The sequence below is a fragment of the Limulus polyphemus genome, unplaced genomic scaffold, assembly GCF_000517525.1.
Source record: "Limulus polyphemus unplaced genomic scaffold, Limulus_polyphemus-2.1.2 Scaffold73, whole genome shotgun sequence".
NCBI lineage: Eukaryota > Metazoa > Arthropoda > Merostomata > Xiphosura > Limulidae > Limulus > Limulus polyphemus.
In genome coordinates, this window is record NW_013665683.1 from 1,305,411 (window position 1) to 1,324,455 (window position 19,045).

Below are 19,045 nucleotides of genomic sequence, written 5' to 3' on the forward strand. Positions count from 1 at the left end.
AAATATTAATTAAATTATAAATATATCAATTCATGTGAATATGACTGAAAAATTTAATTTTTTCTGAAAAGGTGGTGTCTATTTACTTGTGGCCACGCTGTGTACTGTAGTTAGGAAATAGTTTTTGTACTGTAGATAAATGCATAAACCCTTATATTATGTAATTGGTAAGCTCATAAACTAGACATTTCATTTATTCTAAAATAATGGATTTTATGAAATATTTCTTGTAATTTATTTTTCAAACATAGAATAAAATGTATGGGAATTATTAGCTATTTGATAACCAGATATTTCCATATACTTATTTATGTTTGTGACTAGTACGAGGTAGCCGAGAAGCATGCCAGATTATGGAGAGTGAGTACTAAAAATTTTAGTGTTGATGCACTCACTTCTCTGTTTTTATCTAACTGCACTACCACTCTTGTTTCACTTTTGTTAATCTCTTAAATTTTTCTTTCTTGTAGATTTATTGAATTCACTAACCATTTCTCAAAATGATTTTTCAAAGTTTATTTAATTTACATAATTGTATTTTGGGAAGTTTGTAAGGATTATGTAAGAAATGTTTACACTGCGAGAGGAAAGAATTAAGCTGTCTTTGAAATATAATCTGCATAGGAATCTGAAATATGAGTCAGTATTAACCACAGTTCTGTAACTAATTTAAATGACATCAAAGATTACTGGTTTACGTATAGCAAACGTGTATTATAATAGCTTTAACAATTAGTTCTTTTAAGAATAATAACATTATGTAAGTTAAAGTTGCAACTTGTTGGTTTATATATAGATAAAAGAATTAGTTTAAAATCTGCTGTCAAAATTAGTATTTGTATACTAGAAAGTATCTGAGTAAAGTTTAGAAAATTAAATTTTTTGTGTGAAAAATTCCAAACAATTTCTACAGAAAGTGTTAAGGTTGGCACATCTGTGTTCAATGACAAATCTATCTGATTCAAGTAAAAACACCTAATCTCAGCACTTTCAATTATAGCTGACAGAAGATGGATAATTAACTTTTAAAGACAAGCTGTCATAACTTAGTACTGTGCTTCTGGCTTGATGAATAAAATACATTTAAGAGTGAAGCATATATTGGTTGAGCCCTGTAGTTTACTAAAGCACATTCATAGCAAGCGGGAGCATAAGTGTTAGTCAAACTAATCTTGGATTTGTCTTCATGAAACTTTAGGGCCAAGTGCAGCCCAATAGTTAGCATGCCAAGCTGTTGAACTGAGGTTCTGTGATTTGCAACCTGTTTCTAGCAAACAAAGAAAAATAATTACACTTCACTCTTTGGGACCAGGTGTGTCTAATAAGAGTGATGGTATTATCCTGCTATTCGGTCTGACAAGCATAGCCCAAAAGTTAGCAGTGGGTGGTGTTGACTAGTTGCTTTCCCTCTGTTCTATCACTTCAATATTAGGGATGGCTGGTTCTTGAGTAACTTTGCACAAAATTCAATCAGCAAACATAATCCAATCAGGTGCAGCTGTAATATATAATTCCCCTTTAGGAGCATTAAACATGATTTATATCTACATATTCTGTGTATAAGAATGAGTAAAGCATGTGTATGAATATTCTTTTCAGCGTTATATCCAGGAAGCCCGAAGCAAGTCAGTTCGCCATCCTAAGCTTTCTGACATGTCTCCTGCCATTATCGCCCGAACAAACTGGAAATTTGTAGAGGCCTTACTTAAAGAATGCAAAATGAGAGTAAGTGAACTAGTTATTCATCTCCTTCTTTACCATAGTTTGTTTCTTATATATTTTATTTAGAATTGTGTTCACTATGTAATTTCAGCTTAATGGGAAGTCTGCAAAGATGTGTTGGTGATAGTTATGAAAAATCTTTTTTAAGAATAGAAGCCAAGTGTGTTAGGTGTTTATATAATATTTTAAAGGAATAGTTTTGAGAAACTTTGCATTAAGTATAATTTGTGATTGTAAAATTAAAAGATTCATATCATCAGATGAACAAAAACCTAAAATATTTTTTGGAATATTTACATATTCTTGTGGTAGGAAAGAATTCAATTTTGACGTGATTAAAGACAAAGAAGCTTAATGGTTTAATATGCAATTCACAGATCTTGTATGTTTGTTGATCTTGATCATGAGTTTAATAACAAATTCATAGTCTTATTCTGTTTTTTGTTTTATACAGCAGTGTTGTAAAACTAATATGTACCATTCTATTTTTCAACAAAAAAATCAAATGGTTGTTTATTAAAAATGTATGATTTAGTTTTTTCAGATTTTAAACTGTACAGAATCAAAATTCTTTGAATCAACTTGCAATGGTGTCTTATTGGGCATTACAAAAAATATGTCAGAAAGGGGTAAACCATATTGTTTGACAGTATGATTTTTCTTTTGTATTTGCAAATCATGTCATTCTAAGCAAGTCCTTTATTTGGTGGCTAGACAATGAATAGATGTAAGTATTAAGGTAAGAAAAGCTGGTAAAAATTAAATTAAGTTTTTACACATAAATTTCTTTTCTTCAAATACTTTCGCAGTTGTTCATACTGGCAATATTTATACAGAGTAAACATATTATTTTTCAGTTCACAATATCTGAAAAAGAATTTTGATTGAATACATTTAATTTCAGACAAAAAGAATGCTGGTTGAAAAGATGGGACAAGAAGCAGTAGAACTAGGCCATGGAGAAATAAGTATTACTGGCCTGGAAGAGAATACAATGATAGCCAGTTTATGTGATCTTTTAGAACGTGTTTGGAGTCATGGTTTACAGTCAAAACAGGTAGTTTGTTAAGTATAAATTCAGAGTTTTATTCAGAGCATGTGTATTTTTCAGTGTAAAGACATGATTTATAGTCAGAGTAAGTAAGTTATATAGGGAATAATGGCTTATAAGCAAAGCATGTAGATTGTTGAACACAGGGACATGACTTATAGTCAGAGTAGGTAACTTGTATAAAGAGTAATGGCTTATAATCAAAATGTTTAGATTGTTGAGTTTATGTTGCTGTGTAGAGTCATGGTTTATACAGTTGTTACAGGTTGGTTACTGTGTGAAAATCATGTTATATAGTCAAAGCAGTTGAGTTATTGATTGTGGAGATTCATGGTTTGGTCAAATCGGCAGTCAAAGCAAGTAGGGTGTTGTGTGTAAATGTTTTCATTATATTCAGATCAGGTAGGGTTTTTATGTTATGAAAAGCTCGTATCATGGTTTACAGTGAAAAGTGTTTTATTTAACAGTAGAATTTTTGAAAATGGCACAGTTTTATAAATTTTTCAAAGGAAATGGAAATAGTCCACTCAGTATGTGGTTTGCAGTCAGATAATTACACTGAGATGTATTTATGAATTAATTGGTTGTCATAGTGTATTTTATTTTCTCTCTCGTAGGGTAAATCTGCCTTGTGGTCCCATTTACTTAGCTACCTTGAAGTTGAAGAATGTAAAAATTCAGGAAAACCTATTGATCCTAATTTTCTAACGCCTGGTAAGATATGTAGACATAAATGTTGATTTGTTGATGATGATGATAAAAAACCAGAACAAAAACATTTGGACAGAAAGACTCATTTTCCTCCTTTTCCTCATGCACATATTTTGGTTTAATGATAATTGTGGTTGCTCTGTTAACTAGGAATGTATATAAAGATCCTTTATGTTCTGAGTGGCAATAGGATGACAGTTCAGAAGGTTACCTAAATCTTTAGATTTATGATGCCCTGAGTAGATAATTTGTATCTCATTCTTGAATCAGTAAAAAGTCTAGAAATAGTAAATGAATCTTTTTCTGTGCTTCTTTAAACTGTTTCAAAGATTTGACTAGTATCATGCTTAAACAGTTTTTCAGCTGTTCCTGCAGATAATGTGACAAACACATCATTAACACATTATCTCCAAATTTTTAGGCCTTCTCTGAAAGTTGACAGCAATCATGATGCAGTTTCTTTCATTATAAATACTGAAACAGGTGACCCCATTTGCTTTTCTGTGAATTTGTTTATATCTTTAACTGTATTTCTGGTAAAGGATGCAAGTATTCTCTAATTAAAACTTCAAGTTACACTAGTCTTCAGTTTATACCAAATGCATTCTTTAAATGTACTTTAGCTATCTGTTAGTGGCCTTTAAAGTAATATAAGTTGGCACCAAAGTAAAGAAGGCAACAACATCAGTACATTGATATTATTTGAATTGTGACCACACTGATAAACTCAAAACCTTATATATTGGTGAGCTCTGAAAGGAAATGATAAGTCCAATGGCAGATTAGGCTTACACTATTTAGGTATCCAAAGAACAGTGGCATATACGTATTTCTAGGTTTAGATTATTAAACATAGTAATTGGCACTTGTCTGCAATCCTACAACACTGTAACATAGGTTTTCACTGACTATCAGTGGATTTCTGAGGTGCAAAATATCCTTGTTTACAGTTATTGTATATTTACTTACTCGTGTTTCAGAGAACCCAGTACTGTTTAGTTGATTAAAAACCTTAGCTACACATCATTGCCTTTTTATAATGCTTAAAAAAGGAGGACTGACATTAAGCAATGGAGATTAGTCCCAAAAGGAATCGCTATAAATTGATGTTAGTTTGAAAGTAAATGTAGTCAGTCATGTTACTAACTGTGTGTTAATTAATACACTGTAGGCTAAGAAGGACAGACATATATTTTATCACTAGATTTCTTATTGTAAAAAAGAGGACTTTGTATTTTTTGTGTCTTTGGGTACCCACTGTACTTTGGCCAAGTTTAATACTTGAGATGTCCATCTATATTAGAAGCTCATGAGGGTTCTAGATATTACAGTACTTTTGTCCTGAACTTTACACAGTTCAACACATATACTATTTCTTTATACAATGTAATCAAGCTGTGCAAAAATTGATTTTGTAGTGTTTTTTCCAGCAGCTTGCAAGAAACAAAATCTCAAAATAGGAAAACCAGAAACGATCTTTAGTATCTCAATGTTAATTTTTAAATGCATGAATATAATCAATTAAGAGTGTGAGTGTCAGCTAGAAGTTCAAAGCATAACATATAGGGTTGAGCAGATTTTTTGTTCTTTATTCTAAGTTTTTGTCATTCTAAGTGTTTGTATGGATTTTTGCATATAGGTGGTAAGTGTAACTTGTATTCAAGATTTTCACAATACCATCAGCTACTTGCCATGTTTCAGCAACCCTACTTTTTTGTTACTATGTTTCTTGTCCCAAAGATAATTCATGTAGCTTTCAAATTTGAATCTTAGAACACAAAAAAAATATTGGATATGAGAGTAAAATCTCCCAAAACTACTATAATTAATCTGGTTTTCTAAGTTATAAAAATCTTTAAAAAAAAATACTATTGCTCATAGCAACAACTTTTCTTGTGAACTGTTACCTGAGACAGCCACAAATAAACAGACACTCATGAGATGTATGTATTTCATAATATGCTCCTTCATTAGCTATAAATATGTCTATTACACAAGTAGGTTTGAGCAAGTAAGTAACTTCAAATGCAAGAAGAGATGGGAGGGGCTTCTCTGGTGGATCTTACAAACTTATTGATGTCTCAGTAAATTGAAAAGGGAGGAGATTCAAATTTTATTTGCTGGTTTGATACTGTCTATATTTTGTTTTTCTGATTGGTTGGACAATCTGAAATCCATATAAGGGAGAACAAAATATGTATGGGAGATTGCAGAGCACAATACCTTCACATGACATTAAGAATTTATTTAAATATTTTATTTTAGAATTAATGAACTAAAACTTAGATGATATAAAAATTTGAATTATATAATATGTTTTCATGCCAACTTTATTGATATATATTGATAATGAAGTTCTTTATATTTGGATGTAACAATGACATGCACAATTTGATCCAATCATATGCATGAGGTTAACTGATTTATCCATATTTTCAAAAGTTTACATTACAATATCAAAGATATTTTTGGAGAAGTCTGATATTCCTATTCTGATTTTTTTTTGTAGGCTGATGAAAAAAAAAAACACTCCAAAATCCATTTTTGTACAACTTGGCATCATTGTGTATAGAAAAAGTAAATATATTGGACCATGAGGACTTTATGACATGTGAACTGTATTATGTAGAATTTTCACAAACTTCTAATGTAGATAGACACCTCACACTGAAATTTGTTCAAATAAAATGGGTATGTGAGAACACAAGTGATACAAAGTCTTGTTACAGCATAAACTCTGATGAAAAAGTATGTGTCTGTCATTCGTAGGTTCTGCATAAAATCTGATAACATATGAATGAAATTTATTTTCAAACTTGCATCAATCCCTTTTCAGTCAGTCTTCATTGCTCAGTCTCATTCATCCTTTAATTTTGAAGACCGTCACAGACTTTGTTTACTATGAAGTGCATAAAGATGATTTTTTGGAAACTAACCTTTTTATTTCATAAATAAATGTTTGTGGCATAATATTGGTGATTTCAAACTATATATTACTACTATTACATCTAGTACTGCATGCAATTTGATGTAAGCCAGTAGTCATTATTACAGCACTTTAAAAGCTTTTACACTTAGACCATACGTTTAGTAATTATCTGTGCTCTGAACTTTTTAATGTCATGTAAAAGTGTGATCACACCTAACACAGGTCATTATTTAGCTGTTGTACCCTTGTTATTGAAATATTGAACTTTAACATACTGGTAATAAAAGAAGTTAAGCTTATAGTTTGTTTGTTTTTTCTGCATTTATGAGATATTACAACTACAAGCAATTCCTTTGTTAAAACTCTGAGTAAATTTTTTAAACTATAGTTTTGGACTATTTATAGGGAAGCTCTACTTGAAGGATAATGTTTTTGAATAATTATGAAGATTGTATAAAGAGGAACTGCAGAATAATTCTTTAACTTTTTTGCAGATTCTGTTATCTTGTAGTATTTTGTTTTAACCACCTATTAAAAAGTTTCTTAATTAAATGAACATGTATCATTACTTATTAAATATAGAAGACATTGGTTAACACTAACAAGTTAAAAAATAGTTTACCTGTTTCAAAATGCATTATGCTTTTAACTTATGTTGTCCATGAAAATCAGGCATGAATTATTGAAAAATACAGAAAATCAATTGAAGTTCTGTATGTTATGTATCAATTAAATATAATTTTAAATATTTAAAAATTCATGGTTACTTTGAAAATAGTATTTGGAATTAGTGTTAAGAATGTAAAGTATGCATACTTTAAGTCTTTTGTGTGTGTGTGTGTGTGTGTGTCTATCTGTCTGTCTGTAAAGGTTTATAATTCACTAATCTCTGCTTGTCTCCTGTTCTTCTTGCCTCCTGCTAACATGACAATTTCACAGCCTTGGCTTGGTGTGTGCTCAGGAAACGGATTGACTGTAGGTGGCCTTGTTTTTCTTTTTTTAACAATCACATCCATTTTAGCTATATTTTAAGATGTACTGTATTTATTTGGCTACACTCTAACCTGACATACTATTTTTTCTAAATCTGTTTCATGCATGTAACTTAAGCTGTAAGAAAGTGGCAGCTATAATTTTATGGAATGTATTTACAGTGATTTGTAGTGAAATGAATTGCATATCACTGTAATGTTTTTTCATTTTTGTTAAAACTTTATTATCCAGTTTATATCGTTCTGTATCTTTTACAGGCAGTTTATTTTGCAAAAAAGTAACTTTGTTACTAATTCATTATCAGAGTGGAAGTACAATTGCCTTAATATAATTACTGATGGTCTTAGAATACTAGAACACATCAGAAAAACAAATATTTGAAATTTGTCATAAAAACACATACAGTATTTCAAAAACATCGTAGAATGTGTAAATTTAAGTGTGATAAAGCACTGGAAAATTTGATACAATTAAAGTTTTCTCTTTATTAATATCTCCTTGATAAATTTTATTTTGATTAATAATTTTCAAACTAGTTTATGTATAACTGATGCAAAATAACTAAACAATATGAGTTAAGAAATAGTGATTTTTGATGACACTTGTAACAAATATGCATATACACTTGAGTCCCACAAGTTTTTTGTTAACTTGTTTGTTTTGTATGCATTTTTGGTCTATTTTTGTTTTTTCCCCACTCTTCTATATCCTATGTTTTCTGTACAATCCTGCTCTCCTGCACCCTTTTAGTTCCAGTCCATCCACAGAACACACGAAGTTTTGGTCTGCCTGAATTTTTCTTGTCACTTAAAAGTGGGGCTTTCAGCACTATAGCTAGTCACCTTGCCAACTTTGGTAAGTTTTATATAACATGCCCAAAAGAAAAAAACACACTAAACTTCATCACTAATTTTATTTATTTTCTTAAGTTTATTAGAATGTTACTAGCTATGAGTTTTTGAAATTATAAATATTTTTATATTAAAATACATTTGTTAGAGTTGGTTTAAACAAAACTATAAATGTAATAAAATATCAGAAAGTTTGTATTGAAAATGTGTAACATGTTGGTTACTGAGTTGTATTTCACTGTATAATACTGTTTCTGTTGACAAGTTAGGAAATCTTTGTTATTCTCTGCCCAGGATCATTAGTGTAGCATTGTTTGGATGATTTTAATATTACAGTGATATGTTATTTAAAAAAAGAGCTTGCTTTAAAAATCTGTAATAAATGCAATATTGCTTTCATACATTACTCTGTTAATTACAATATATATTTGTAACTGAAACAATTTAAAATTCACTTTCTGCCATTATAGGAAAGATACAGATATTATGAGTGCTCTTTTTTTTGTGCCATTATGCAATCTTATCTGATATTGAAATATTTATGGAAAACTTGAAATAAATAGAAATTTAGAAAAGTGAAAAGTGTATGGGCAATTTTTCAAATTTCTTGTAGTAACTTAATTTTGCTGATGTATTTATATTTTCTATTCGTAACATTTTCTGGAAGCTGAATCTGTCCAATCCACCACCCATCTAAAAAAAAAACTGGATTTCATAAGCTACTGTTCAGATGGCAATTGTTAGGGGTGAAAGGAAAAAGCAAAGATGCAAAGTTATTTTGTTGTGAAACCAATACTTTTTTGTAATATAAGTGCCTTAATGATTATTTAATTTAGTATATATTTTGTCAGTTTATAAACACTAGACTAGTGGTTTCCAAACTGTGTCGGGCAAATTGCTAAGGGCATTGCAAGAGTTGCACCAAATGAAGAATAATTAAGAACAGGAAAAAAAAAAATTGCATGTGGCAACAGGGGTGTCATGCAGATCCAGGTAAGTGGGTTAGGATATCATTAGTGAAAAAAGTTTGGAAACCACTGAACTAGACCTTAATCACTTATTTTATAAATATCAATTCTGTAATGACTTTGTAATAACTTCCTGAGGCTGGTTATCATCATTCAAACTTGAAATTCTAGAATGCAGTTACTTAAATTTGTAGGCTTAAACATAAGTGTCATTTAATGTTTCTCCAATGTATATGGAATGCTGAACACCTTCCAGTTTTACCAGTTTTTTTATTGCTTTTTTGTTAAATACTTCTGAACTTATGTTGATATAAGTGTATGTATGTATATATTTATTAATATTGAATTATACACCTATCCAGGCATATACACTGGATCTGTGTGTATAAAATTGTATAATTCACCTATGTATGACATTTATATACTTAATGCACATTTATATATTATTCCAATACAAATATGTAACTATAAATTAGATTAAGATAAGTTGGAGGTATATTTTAAACTTAAAGTCATTCTATTAAAAAATTAACCCTAGTTGATTTTATATATATTAACCAAAAAGGTTTAGATTTAGGTACTTATGGTAAGGTTTGGGCTATTAATTGGGACAATAAGACAATTCATTAGTTTCTCATATAAAAATAATTTTCCCGTGATTGGTTATGTATTAACCTCTTTGACTAATTGGATATTAATCTGTAACCAGGCCTTAGCAAACTTGACATATATGTTTGTTTTCGAGTATGATATAGCATAAAACCTTTCCCTATTGTATCTTCAATAAAAATATAAATCTGTATGGGGTTTTGAGCCTGTTTTATTTCATCATATAGTAACCTAAATTAATTTAGGAATGTGAATAATGTTATGACATTTTGTCAAATTTGCTATTAGATTTTATATCGTGGACCAAATATTTAATGATTATATATATGTGTGTTAAAGATTTCTTTTTCTCCAGAAAATCATTGGCTGGATATATTTTTGTGGATATTTTTCGAGTTGTCCTGGTGCCCAAATTGATTCATATTCTTTTATTTTCCAATGCCTTTAAACACAAGGGATATCCCTATTTTGTAAAATATAAACCATGATCTGAACACATCTGTGAATTTAGTGTATGAATATTTTGTATTGGAAAGAGCTGTCATGAATATTTCCCAAAAGCAATTAATTTTTGGTGGCTTCATTTTAACCCCCAGATGGCAAATAATGGCAAAATGTAGTTATGTTGCATTTCGTACCAATCCAACTTTATTTTGGCTATGGTTGCCACGTAACTTGCTGAGGATGTGCATATTCATAATCATTTAATATAGTGTACTCAGCCCTCTATATTTGGTCAAATAAGATATTGTTTTCAGTGAAAAAGGTAGTTCGAGCTTTTATAGTTTTATGATTATTTTTATGCATTTTGTTTTCACAGGTCAACAAAAAACTACTAATGTATACATTTTGGTGTTTGCAAACTTACATTTTATTCTCGAAATCAAACCAAAATGTTGAAAATATGTTATAAAAGTACAACCACAGGACCAATACAACACCGTAGTTCAGTAACAGTTTTATCATTAGATAATCCATAGAGTGAGAAATAATGCAGTGACATGAAAATATTTTAAGCCAGCGAACATTCTGTATCTACAAAGGCTATAAGTGTATTTCAGAAAAAAAAAAGTTTAATCGTAGTTTGTAATCATATCATGTATCTTTTAATAAAGCTTTACACTTAAAAGGGTTTGTAAGCTTTTTCTAAAGTTCTTTGTGTATATCTGATTACATTGCTTTATAAGTCACATTCCTAATGGAAGATATAATTGCAAGTTTACTCATTGCTGGCTACTTGTTGTTTCTCAGTTATTAATGTAAGTCAAGTTCAGTTATACAGTGTGTTAAGAGAAGCAACAATATTAACAGTTTGTCATATATTGTCATTTATATGTTCTTATGATTTTAATAGGATGATTGTAACTGTATGCGGTAAATTTTTCAAAATCAATTCTTCGAAAAACAGTTCTTCAAAATAACAATTCTTTGAAACATACACTCACAAGCATTACATGTTCACTACATAAGTAACACTACAAATGTTCACATACCACACTGATTGTATAATGTTTGTTTCATTTTAATTCCCTTAAGAGCAGAAACATGGAACTATGGTCACAATGCAGGTCAAGTGATAACACCTTGTAATGTCAATGACCTCAACTTCATATGACAGCTGAGCAAGTGATGTTTTAGTCTCTGCCATTGTTGCTAGGGAGTGCTGGATAATCTGAAACATCTAGAGAAGTGTGTTTGAAAGTGCCATCTACCAACTATTAGTCACTGTTTACAAACAGTGCATTGTGTGTTTATTATATTGAGAAAAATATTATAATTTTATTGCAAACTGGTTTCCCCCAAAATGTTAAATGAGAGTAAGAAAGGCAAACCTAAGTTAGAGTTCAATGGATGTTTATTTGTTAAAGACAAACAAGTGAAGGAAAAAGTTTATTGGAAATGTGAGCAATTTGAAAAAAATGCAAAGGTCGTATGATAACAATTGGTAATAACGTTAGTTGAAAGTTCATAAGTACAACCATTCTGGTGATACCACTTGTACTAAAACTAAGAATGTGATGCACATGCACAGTGTACGAAATGATTCAAAGAATACACATGATGCACCACATTATATTGTCTCACACGCATCATTTGACTCAGCCAAACTGCGGCAGCTAAGTTGCCATCCATAGACAGCATAAAAAAACCATTCTGAATTTATGTGGGAAACAAAATCTAGGGTTAGTTACTCCAACTTATTGAAGATATACTGTTTTTCCATATATGTCTTTCCTTGTGTATTAAATAACATCGGTCCATTTCACTTCGAAAGTTCATCGAAAAGGTATGCTACATGCCTTTTTTTTAAATACTTTTTCTTAACTTTCTTACACTATATTAAATTATAATTAAAAATCAATCTAAAAATTGGACATGCGATTAACTGTTATTTCGAAGAACTGGTTTTGAAGAATTGTTTTACAAGAATTTTCTGTAAGTCAATTGTAACTATTATTGGAATTTGGTTTAAGTAATCTGTCACTGTTCCTGATGGTGGTTGTTGCAAAGTAGTCAAAAGCTTGTACAACTAAGGAAATAAAAGTCACATGTAACTTGTCTCAAAAAATTTCTCGGTTCCTTTAATCCTTTTTTTTTTTATGTCTACTTGGAAAATTTTTAAAACATGTATCTGTTAATCTGAGAATGCATAAGAGGAATCTCTCGGACCTTGACACTACTATGCATTTGTGTATATTTTATTACCCATGAATCCTAGGGCTAAGAATTATTCATGCAGCTTTTAGATTGAAGTAATTTGGTGTGATTTTTAATGTGTATTAGTATTATGCCAATTGTTAGATAAGTTAAATTTATTTGCAGATATATCAACATTAGCTTTGGAGGGAGAATCATCATCTATTCGTAGGGAAAACAAAGACAAAAGAAGACCAAGAACACCCGACCTTCCAGCACTGAAACCTCTTCCTATATCACTGGTGTATGATGTTAAGTAAGTTATCAACAATGTATGTTTTCAATAGATTTATAAGCTTCATTTTTCATGTTAAACTAAAATTTTATTTAATACCTTGTAAGTAATGTAGGATTTAATGTATCAACTTGTATATGTTCTGGTAGTGAGTCACCACAATAAATGAGAGATGATTTCGTTTGTAAAATACATGATTGTTTATGTCCAAATATGGCAAACTTTATAAAAGCTCTCTAATTTTCTTCTGTAAGTTTCAAGATAATGTGCAGAGAGAGTTATTACATATTCATGTTATGCTGCAAAGACCATAACTTAGAAAGAAGCTTGCCAGCTTCTTTGATATATGTTAAAATTTAACTAATTCTTTCTATCCTTGTAGTTTCTGGGTCTTCATCCTATTAGGGAAATATGTGATAATTAAGTAATGCAAATAATTGAGGCCAAAATTAGTTTTATGAAGGCTTTTATGTCCTAAACAATATAGAGTTTTAACAGATACAAATATGTGTTTGTGAAACGAAAAAAATGTATTGGCTTTATTTCAAGAATTAGTGCATAATTTCTTAAGTATTAAAAACTTTAAAAAAAATTATTTGTAAAACATCCAGCTTGAGTATTCTTTATGTATGACTGGTGTTTATTTTTATGAACCAAGTTTATTATTATACAAATTAATAATTTCACAGTAATTTTTCCAGTCAGAAAAGCTCTTCCCCAAAAAGTTGGAATATTAACTTCTAGAAAAGTAATAAAACTATTTTTGTTATTGTTGTGTAATGAAATATCTGATAATAGTACAGTTGTATAGAAAAATATCAACCTCATTGCAGTCTGCTAAGTAAGTTAGAATTTCCAATTGTCAACATTGCAGGAATGCCAACTGATCCTGCTTAGAATACTCTTGATACAATCAAGTACTGAAAAATTTATACGCTACATTACTAAAGGAATTGGGATAGAATCTTAGAAGAATATGTGATGTTTTCTCTCTCTGGGAATCCACCTGACATCATTATTAATCACAATTGTACTTTCATTACTAGTACCTGCTTCAAAAGTAATAATATTTGAGGATCTTCTCCAATCTCTCTCTCTATGACACAACTCCGAAGTTTGCAGTGTTCTAGAGCAGTAGATTATATTAATTTCAGGGTACTGTCTTGGCCAAAAACAAATTTTAGATGTTATTTGTTTAAAACTACTGCTGAAAAGAAGTATATGATTAGCAAAGTGCTCTATTATGCTAAAAGAAGTATGGTGTGAAATAATAAAAGTGTGAAAAGAAAATGGCATTGGTAGCATTGCAAAGAAAGATATGCACAAAATAATCTATGTAGGAAGTGGGTATATTTTTTTATTTTCTGTTAAAAGTTAACAAGGTGTTTCTCTTCATGTGTGTAATTGATTTTTGAACTGTGGAAGCAATGGTAAAAAGTTACATCGAAATCACCATACTAAAGTTGAACAGGTGAAATTATTCACAGCACAATTAAATTAAAATAATCAAACACTTGCAGGTGTGAAGCAAGCCACAGAAGATTGAGCAACAGATGTATGAGCTTGTTAATGAACACTTTTCATTATTCCAGGTCTAATTGGTTTTTGTATATAAGTTGTAAACAAAAATAAGCACTCAGTAAACTTCAAAGGCCAAGGAAGTATGGGATGTACACAAACAGATATGGGCTGTCAAAGGCTTTCAAAACATAATTATAATCACTTTAATGAATGTTCTGATATTTTTTTAATGCTTAAATTTCAAATGTGACATAATAAATTGTGTTTCTGACATTATTGTGCATAGTAGGCATTTGTTTTGTAGGTTTCATAATCAAATGTATAATGTCAATTGCTAAAATGTAATCATAGCAGTTTTAATGGCAAAAAGGAAGTCTGTCTAGACTGCTCAAAGTAGGAAAACCTCTAAATTATTGGTGAAGATGCCAAGAACCCAGTTCCCCCCTTTTCAGTCTTACTACTTTGCTATGATCCAACCCCTTAATTTAGTGTAATTATCTAAGAATTTTTTCAAATCTGTTAGTTAAACAGTTACACTGTTTTTAATAAATAATGTAAGGTTATGTATGTTTCATCTTGTATGAATGTTGTCTTTAGGAATGTTCAAGCTATGACAGAAATAAAAACCGACATTGGATATGCTAGAGCATGGGTACGACTAGCAATGGAAAAGAAGCTTCTCTCAAGACACTTGAAGAAACTGTTAGCCAATCAAGAATTACTCAGGTATCTTTCTTGTGTTTCGAGAAAACTGTTCACAGTAGCTGCATACATACAGTTTTACTGGTGTTTCTCCAAAATAAGACATACTTGCTGATTTGAGTTATATAAGCCATAATTAACTAAGTAGATGGATAACATGATACCCAGAGAAGCTAAGCATGCTTTTAAAATGTACATTAATTTCTGATAGAAAAAGTTATCTTATTGAGATTTGAATTTGCCACTTTGCTTTAACCCTATAATTATGGGCACCACTGTAGTGTGAATGTCACAAGATTTTACTTTGTTGCATTCAAAATTTAAATAAGCAATCTTACTATCATTTTATACCAATGAAATTAGCATTAAAATTTACATTAAAGTTTAAAGCTTTATATTATCTAAGTTTTAATTCCTTTATTTAAAAAAAAACTGAAAGAAAAATTCTTAAACTTCAGTTTGATGCACAAGTTCACAAAATTTTAACTTTTGTCTCCGTAACTTAAATAGTTCTTTCTGTACACTATACTTCTATGTATAGACAGAAACTAGGTTAATTGTTCTGTTTACACATTCATCTTTCAAGCCCCTTGTGGGATGTTGGTCGAAAAGAGAAATAAGTTTCTTGGAACTCTTGACAGATGCCACACCCACTCTGTACACATACAGTTGCAATTTCTCAGCCAATTATATTTGGTTGAGCTACATGTTTGTAACCAATAGAAAGACTGCATTTTGAAATACTATTTCCCAACAGTTATTTAAAAATTGGTGTGAAGAATTCCATAGAGAACTTGTCAAATGCTCTTAGCATTGTTGCTGCCTGCATCCATGCCAGCACTTTAGTGTTATTTCTCACCTATAAATATGTTAGTTAGATAGACAATTAAATTTTATTTAAGTTTTAGTTTTATGTTTTAAAATGCATATTAGAAAATTTAATAATTTTTCAAAATGTGAGCCAAACTGCCTTGGTTTATCGAGCTCAGTGTAGTAGACAAATGGCCCATTGTTTTGACGATGGCTAAAGTGTTGCTGCCAAGGAAGCCCAGAGAATGCCCGTTGATGTGTATCACAATAAGTAATAATGCTAAAGGATAGGAAAGGAAAATGAAATATCAAAAATAAACTTCTTCAGAAAAAAAGTAAAAACTTACAATTAAGGATATAAATATATAAGAAGATTTTCCAGATTATTTGATGAAAAATTCAAAGGTATATACATTTTTTCTATTTTTAATTTTAAACATTTCATTGCACAATATGTTAATGATAATACTTGAAATATTCAGAGTCTGAGTGAAAATTACTGCAATACTAAATAAATCTTTAAATAAATACTTAATTAAACAATATCATTCTTTGTATACAAAGTAGTGATGGTAGGGGTGCTTTCTATCGACAACAGTTACTTGTTGACTTTGTATTTCTCTGGTAAGTCACACTGTAGCATTTTTAGGTCAACTTCCATTCTCTTATGTTAATTTTGTCTTCAAGTAATAACTTGATATACATTATTGTTTTGCTGAATGTTCTTATAACTGTTTTACAATGCATAAAATTTGTTTTTAATTATATAAACAAAATTATATGGGATTAGCATGTGTATCTATCTGCTTCAGTCTGGTTTGTCCGGACTATGGCAGAACATTTTTGTACAAATGATTGTGATAGTAACTGATCATTTGGAATATTAGGGTTAATTTTACAGGAAAATAAATATGTATACAAAGAAAAAATAGTAAGTGTCTGGTTTAAAGAGGTGGCAGGTAAAATAAGGTTTAAGTTATGTAAAAAATGTATATATATATATATATAGAGAGAGAGAGAGAGAGCATATATAACAAAATGCTGGAATATCAGACCATTCTGTTTTTTCCTTTCCTTTATTAATTTCTTCAACTGGTTTCATGACTTCAAAGAGCAATTTTCAGGATGTAATTTTACTGAGAATCTATAACAAAAACGTAGATCTACTGTTTTTCACTAACCGTAAATAATCTAAATTAATTATATACTTTCCAAATGAACAAACATATAATGAACTCCACGTATGAGTTAAGTACATTAAAAACACTCAAAAATAAATAAGCATACTCTCCTGTTTAAATTAAAATCTTATCCTAATTATGCTTTCTCGTAGTATCGTAGAAATATAATTTATTTATTCTATAATTTCATACTCTAACTTACTTTTTTATTTTCTGTAAGTCTTGGTAACAGTTTTCATGGTTTCACAATTCCTACTGTCTTTACACAACCAGTTACTTCTGCCCTCTTACTGCCCTATTTACTTAAAATGGTGACAAAAAATTTAATGATATATTTTTTGAAAACTAATCTTTTATGTTTCACCTTACATGCTTAAAAAGGGAAAACATGGAAAATATGGTTATATATATATATCTTTTATGATTGGAGGAAAGGGGTGGCCAATATTATGAAAGGCCAATTTTGAGAACTTCCACTGTAGACACCTGAGTGTAGAACTGGAACATTGTGAAATCAAAATCATCATCTCTCATTTACTTTCTACAATCCAATTTTCTTCTTTGGTTAACTGCTTACAGAAGCATGAGTTAACCCGTGCTGGAAATCAGAATATTGTTGCAGCTACATTTTGTACAACACTGTATTATAGTTACAAAAAGAAAAGTTTACCTGTCACATTACACATAGCTATTGAGATAGAAGAATATGTATTCTAGAAACTAACTATATTAGATAACATCTTTAAAATGACTTAACATCATAAGAAATTATCAGGAGTTGTGCAATAAAACTTATGACAAGGACAAAAACTTATAATAAAGGGATATTGTTACAGAAGTCTTAATATTGTTAAAATAACTAAACACTATTCACATATTATAATATTTTACTGTTTGTTGTAAGTGAACTGTAAATTGAGGATGTCATATGCTCACTTCACATACATTGTCTTATATTTTTTTATATATTTCGTATTGTGTGGGAATTGTTTTTCCAAACTAACTGTTAATTATAAAACAACTAAGGTACAAAATTTTATGTCAGTGTTGAAATATGAATACATACAACATTTAACTGATATTTAATGTAATGTCACTTATATTTGTATAGTTTAATCTATACTCACTTCAAATTTTCTTCTTTTTTAAACGAACCGTTTACTTTTATAGTGCATGTATGATCGTTAATTATGTTGTTGTTATGGTCTGTATGTTAGTGCTAAAACTAAGTTCAACTAAGGTTAATATTTTCCAAATCTTCAACCATTACAACATAATTATTAATTTAGTCAGTCAGTGAAGATAACAGTACTTGGTTCAGGTTCATAGATGTTTTTTTGTCAACATCAAAATAAATTGTTACTTTTATGTTGAAATCAAACTTTTCTTGTGGAACAAAACATACATAAATAAAAGATTTAGCTTCATTATTGTTTATTAAAGTTACCAGTTTTTGTAATTTATGGGACATATGGATCACACTTACTCAAAAAATCTTCACATTTCATGCCAAAATAATGCATTTCTGAAAGGTCTGTTCATTGTTTTAGTTTTTGATTATTTATTGCATATGCATAGTGCCGGCTAAATTTAACTATGCTTAAATGATGTCTTGTCATAAAGATCATTTTTGTACCTTTCAAACAGTTATAATATACATATAAACATTTTCAGGGTTGAACAGAACATCTAATGAGACTACAAAAAATTCCCTTATCTGTGTCTTGTTTGTCGATATGGTATATTTAAGTGTTCTACACTCATAAAAAAGAAACCTATCATTGTATAGATATTTGAAGAATTTGTAGCATTCCACCACAATTTAATTTTTCATATTTTTAGCTAGGCTGCTGATACATAATTGAAAAGAGTCGTTTAAACATTTGTTTAACAACAAGTAAAAGCTTGGAATGGACTATTCTTTCATTGGGGTATGTCTGTGGGCCACACTTGTTGTTAAACAAATGTTTAAACAAGACTTTTCAATTATGTATCAACTGCCTAGTGTCGGCTACAAATACGAAGAATTAAATTGTGGTGGAATGCTACAAGTTCTTCAAATACC

General features: G+C 29.9%; 1 protein-coding gene across 5 annotated transcripts in view; it reads left to right on the forward strand.

The window, feature by feature from the left end:
* LOC106466279 (DENN domain-containing protein 5B-like) overlaps positions 1-19,045 on the forward strand; it is an 82,860-nt gene that overhangs the window by 50,464 nt on the left and 13,351 nt on the right. Inside the window, exons 13-20 of one of the 5 annotated variants that reach the window (XM_022394938.1) lie at positions 325-360; positions 1,600-1,725; positions 2,627-2,779; positions 3,391-3,487; positions 7,353-7,388; positions 8,157-8,261; positions 12,658-12,787; positions 14,885-15,013. In XM_022394938.1, the coding sequence (XP_022250646.1) occupies positions 325-360; positions 1,600-1,725; positions 2,627-2,779; positions 3,391-3,487; positions 7,353-7,388; positions 8,157-8,261; positions 12,658-12,787; positions 14,885-15,013 (812 nt within the window). The remainder of the gene's footprint in view (positions 1-324; positions 361-1,599; positions 1,726-2,626; positions 2,780-3,390; positions 3,488-7,352; positions 7,389-8,156; positions 8,262-12,657; positions 12,788-14,884; positions 15,014-19,045) is intronic. The other 4 variants (XM_022394947.1, XM_022394953.1, XM_022394941.1 and 1 more) reach the window with 4 other exon arrangements.